The sequence below is a fragment of the Argiope bruennichi genome, chromosome 2 (assembly GCF_947563725.1).
Source record: "Argiope bruennichi chromosome 2, qqArgBrue1.1, whole genome shotgun sequence".
NCBI lineage: Eukaryota > Metazoa > Arthropoda > Arachnida > Araneae > Araneidae > Argiope > Argiope bruennichi.
The window spans coordinates 54,292,717-54,298,716 of record NC_079152.1 but is presented as its reverse complement, the minus strand read 5'-3'; the positions used below and the strand labels follow the sequence as shown (position 1 = coordinate 54,298,716).

Here is a 6,000-nt window from a genome sequence, read left to right as displayed (position 1 = left end):
CAAGAGAATATTTAGATATGCTGTTAGATTTATCAGCCCACTAAGTGAAATGTAATTTATTGTTTTTCTCAACTGGAAATACGGCAGTATTCTAGAATTGTAATTGGTTGTCATATCATATTTAAGTTTGTGAGTTCGATTTTGGGCTCTTCTATATGCTGAAAGAAATACGACAGATTTTTAATCATAGTCTTTTTTAAATTTCTTCATTAAAGTATTTTATATTCTAACTGCATGATATTTAAATCATGACAGATGAAATTCGTATATATCAACAACAATCATATCAGAAATGTAATTAGGCATATCATTCTAATATTCTGTACTATTACTTCACGCTCTTCTTCCATATTGGAAGATACATTGTGAGTTCCAAAACTAATTTTATTATGGTCTAGCTTATATTTGTTCCTTAAGCGTGAGTTGACTTCATTAAAAATGCACTGCTTGAGTCTTGGTAAGTTTATCAGTTTATCTTAAATATTGAAAGATGACTAAATTTTGAAATATTAATATAATGCTGTTATGCTAGTTAGATTTGATGCTATTTTATCATGTTAACTCTTTCTGTCTGTTCTTTTCCTTCTTTTATTCGTTACTATTTAGTTACTCGCATAAAATTATAATCTTCAGCACCTGTTTGTTCTCTTAGAGATTTAGATACCGGTGAGAGTTCGACACTCTCTCTAACTCTTATCATGAAGTTCATGGAATAGTAATTCGTCCAAGAGTGAATAACAAACAGTCTACCAGTGGACTGTTGGCATGGCAGTTAATCTTCACTTCGTATGCTTTTCAGTCTTTGTTGTGATTTTAATAGATTTTGGAAGTAAGTTTAATAAATTATATATGTTTAAAATTTATGAATTTGAAGCTTTTGATTGTTACATTTTTGGGTATAAGAAGAAGACTTCTATATATATATGGATTATTTTATGCATTTTATCTGTCTTTAAAATATATTCTCGTAACCTAGTTATTATGAAAATTCTTTGATAATATATCTATGTTTAATGTGAATGTGGTAATGTTCATATAATGTAAGCAATATGTAGAATATCTCATTAATGTAAGTTAGAAAACTTTTTCATTTTTCACATCAGCTGGCGTAGGTATATTATTCATATAATATGAACATTATTTGTCAAGAATTCTTTAAAGTAAAATTAAAATCTTTAATCTACCGACAAACGTTGTTGCAATTTTTACTTAATATTTGATTGAAAAATAATTCAGTAATTTTTTTTTCATGCTAGATATTGCTAATTAAAAAAAGCACTATAAATTTCTATTCAATATAATTATAAATAAGCTTTTATAATAATCAACAGATGTTAAATAATTCCTATTTTAAAGAATATATTGATACCAATCTTTAATTTCAGTACCAATCGAAACTGAATGACAGTAAGGTTCAATTACTGTCATTAAAAGAATTAGACCTGTTACATTCAGAATTAATCTGAATTTAGCAAGTCTAATTCACTTAAAAAAGGCAGAGAACTATCCTGATTTATCCGAAGATATGAGGGAATGTAAAGAATATCTTCCCTTTTCCAGCTACTTGGTTGAAGAGAGATTTTTGGTAGAAAATTGAATGTAAATCGTCCGTATATCCATCTTCTCAATCCTTTTGTCCCTATTTCATTATTTTCTGCTTGAAGAACGATTTTAGGTAGGATTTTGGTATATTAGTGAGGCATTGTTGGATGTTTGATACCGTGGCTTCCTACCCCAGTCTGTCAACTTCCGCATTTCCCTGATATCCAACATGGGCTTTAATCTAATAAACTTTGATTCGTTTGTGTTGGATTAGATTTTTGCAGATGACCCTTGCAATTGGATTTCAATTTTTGGAGTTAGCTGCCTCTTGTACACTGGCTTGATTGTCAATTGATATTGTGATGTATTGTGGAGGGAGGTTAATGGTATTTTCTCTGGATTGTTGAAGGGCTATAGATTCTACTTGAAATACTGTATTAAAATTCTGCATTTTTGTTGACCATCTTTGTATAATATTGTGGTTTTCCATGACGCAGAATGCAACGTCGACACCATTATCCGTGAAAAATGAACCATCTCGGAAATGTACCCACCATCTTCAATGGAGATCTGATCTTCAAATAGAAATCATGATGAGTGATCAATCCAGCCTGTTTCAGTTTTTTCAACATTCTTCGGTTTGATTATTGTGATACTCTCTGGAAGGGAAACATTGAGTCTTTGAACGGATGTATATTTAGTTTCGTGTTGGATCTTAAGATGTAATGGGGTCAGAGACAGATAGATAGATTGACAGACATATACTAAAAAAATATGTTTTTCGAACTCGGAGAGACCTGAAATGTAGAGGTTGATTAAAATCTCGAATTAGAATTTTTTGACAATTATCATATTTTCTCTATTCTTGGTATACAAGAAAATAAAAAGGGCCATTCTGTCATTATCGAAAACTTTCAAGCTAGGCTCTGGTTTCAAAATTCAAGCTATCTTTTGATGAAATTATTTATTTAGTAAATGAAAAAAGTATACAAAAATAAATATGTTTTGTTTAGATGCAAATGAAGAGGAATTTTATCATTGCCATACATTACACCTATATCACCTAACAATCAATAATCTGACTGGAGATTTTTACAGTCCATTATACGAAGTAGATGAATATCCCAAAGGTCTTTGGTGTGAATATAGGATCATTGGACCCGCTGGCTACGTAAGTAGAATTCACTTTTCGATACATGTATTATGTTATTTTAATTTTATTATCTTTTTGTGATATGGAACAGTAACGATGCAATTGATTTTTTTCAGGCTATGTTATTTAAGAATCTGTTTGATGATAAATAACAAAAAAAAATTAAAAATTATACTTATTGATACAAAATTGAACGAATCCATTTGCACAATACCAAACTTCTGAGAATATATATATATATATATACACTGATGGAGAACCTTATGGCCCAGTTGAAATTCGATGTTCCACCTGATGACAACCATTTGTAGAGGATTCATTTTTTTTAATATGATTGTGCTGCAATACTATTCACAAAAGCAAACTACACTACTGGTCAAAAATATTGCAAGTTTAAGAAATTTCACTTTTTTTTCAAGAATATGCTCTCCCAAAAGTAATATTTTTTTTTTTTTACCTCAATATGTTAAATTGGTCAAAAGGCAAGATATAATTAAGTTATTGAACAAAAAAAATGATTTAATTTCAAAAAGAATAAAATACAAACAAAATGTACAAGTTTTCAGCATCGGAATCCATTTCGGTTTTACATAATAAAATGAAGTAAAGAACAAATTTCAAGTTCTTTTTTATCAGAAAAGATAATAAAAACAATCAAGTTAATTGAAAAGCATTTAATATGTGGTTGGGACGCCTATGGCTTCGATCACAATAGCCACTTTGTTAGGCACGGAATCCACAAGGTTTCGCAAGACTTCTTACGATATTTCATGGTGTCAAACTTTATTTATTGTTTCCTGAAGTTCTAATTTTCTTCTGGGACGATTCTCAGTTATTTTATTTCCCATTATACTCCATAAATTTTTAATAGGCTTTAAATCTGGATAGTTTTCTGGCCATGCGAGAACATTAATACCATGTTTTGAAAATGCAGCCTTAACCTAAAATAACAAATGTTTCGATATAGAGGTCAGAACTGAACTGAAATGAAATTTAAAATCAATTGTAAAACTTGTCTTATCTTTTTCGATATATGGAAGGGTGCTGGATCTTGCTGAAATATCTTTTTCTACCTTGGGAACATGTCACAAGCACCTTTGTGCACCTTGACCCAGTCCAATAGTTTTTTCCACATTGCTTTCGTCAGTGCTGAGTTTTTTCTAGGCACTTGTGCCTTGTAACCAGCTTCACAGAGCCTCCTGCGAACTATTCTGGGACTGGCAATGACAGACGTAGATTTATTTCATTCTCTTGCAAGTGTAACAGAACTTGCAAATCTATTTTTACAGCATAATCGTGTCAATGTAGCATCAGCACGTTTAGAAGATAACTTCAGAAGACCACTTCTAGGCATTTTATCTAAGGTTCCTTCACTTTTGAATCTCTTTATGAGGCGTAAAACAGTCGACTCACTCCAATCGCACCGATGAGCAATCCTAACATTTGAAATGTTTTCTTGATGCATTAAAATAACAGCCTGATGCTTCTCACGAGTTAATCCACACATGTTAAAAAGAAATGATTAGTTTAAGTTGAAAAGCAATGCACAGCGAAAGCATTTCAACAGCGCAATAAACGAAATGAGATCCTTCGCAGTCGGGGCGTTTTTATAATAAACTATCATGATGGCACAATCGTTCCAGACGATTGCTTCAAAATGGATGACGCAATAGCTAGAAGCTTCTCCGCTCCATTTATACTAGCAAATATCACTTTAAATGAAAAACTATTTTTTTGGGACTTATTCTTGAAAAAATGTGAAATTTTTCAAATTTGCAATACTTTTGATTAGTTGTGCAGTCTGCTAATATGGATATTGAAGAATTGGGCTAGCTTTTTCAGAATCTAGATCAAATTCCCATAGAGCAATTGTGAAATGAATTGGATTGTTGAACTCGAGTTAGACCACTAAGACATAAGTTAGCTGCGAAGGTATTTAGTATATTTCTAATTTAGTATAGAATTCAATATAATTATTCAAAGATTTAAGTATAAGGAATACCAATTTGTGCCGGCGTCCTGGCACAGGGGTAGCGCATCTTCCCCGTGATCTGGGCGTCCCGGGGTTGAGTCCCAATTTGGGCATGATTGTTCTTCCTGTTCTATCTGTGAGATGTGTGAATGTGCCCTCCTGTAAAAAGGGGTTGTGCAAGCGAATGAGTGATGCGTGAGTAGTCAAGTCTTGGACCAAGTTGGCTCTACGATAAAAACAAGAGGCATCCCCCTTAGGCTTAAATCGGCTGTCTTTGAACAGCGGGTTTGTCCGTGGCAAGTGCCATAAGAAACAACAACAGCAACATATCAATTTGTGATAAGTCCCAAAATTTAGTTTCTCTTCGGAAGTAACTAAAATTCACCTTACTGCAATATCATAACTTTCTGAATCTTTATCATATTCCACTGGAATTTTTTTTTTTTATATAAGTTGCATTGTATGTTTGGTTTTGAAATTAGGAAAAGAAAAAAAAAAGCTTGTTTTCCCATATGCTTAATTAAAATTTATTTCCTAAAAAAATACTCCTATTTCTTTAAATATTAACATAATTATATTTTTAATGCAATGATGATTACACATGCACTAAATTTATGTCGATAGCTCTCACATTATTAAAAAATCACAACACAAGAATAATTTTGGACTCTTTTTCCTTTATTCTGGCCATCATTGCTTAGCAGGCGCAGCCTTGCTACCGCACACACACTCGCTAACGCTACACGCTACACTGAAGTGTTTTTCCGTTTGCCGCAAGAGGGCAGCACAGTGACAGGTCGGAACATACCGCCCGCCTTGACATAATGTTGTCAACACACACACACAAGGAAAAACTATGAAATATCACAATTCAATGCACAATGCTGAATAAAAACACACAAATTCAGATTTTAAACACTACACATTACAAGGTAATAACATTAATCACACAATAAAGAACACTAATAAGATTACACATCAATAGGTAAAATACAAATTTTTGAAATGGCTCTTTTATAAACTCCAGATTGAGTTTTAACTTTTACAACTCTGACCCTTTTATCTTCACCCAGATAACACTCAATTATTCTACCTAATGCCCAATTTTGAGGGGGTAGGTTTTCATCTTTAAGAAGCACTAACTCATTGATTTTTACATTATCTTTTTCTACCTTCCACTTGGAAAAAGCTAGAAAATAGAAAATATTTAATAAAGTAAGTAATATGCATAACAAAATAAATATATTTTTCTATATATTACTAACAGATATTAATCTCATATTTAATTTTCACATGAGTTTGATATAAATAACTACATTAATTTAAATCACAA

The 6,000-nt window shown here is 31.8% G+C and overlaps 1 protein-coding gene across 1 annotated transcript in view; it reads left to right on the top strand.

The window, feature by feature from the left end:
- Positions 1–709: 709 nt before the first annotated feature.
- Positions 710–6,000, top strand: part of LOC129961972 (chymotrypsin-like elastase family member 2A) — a 29,104-nt gene continuing 23,813 nt past the window's right edge. The window contains exons 1-2 of the mRNA XM_056075623.1: positions 710–829; positions 2,556–2,713. Of these exons, the coding sequence (XP_055931598.1) occupies positions 766–829; positions 2,556–2,713 (222 nt within the window). The 5' untranslated portion in view covers positions 710–765. The remainder of the gene's footprint in view (positions 830–2,555; positions 2,714–6,000) is intronic.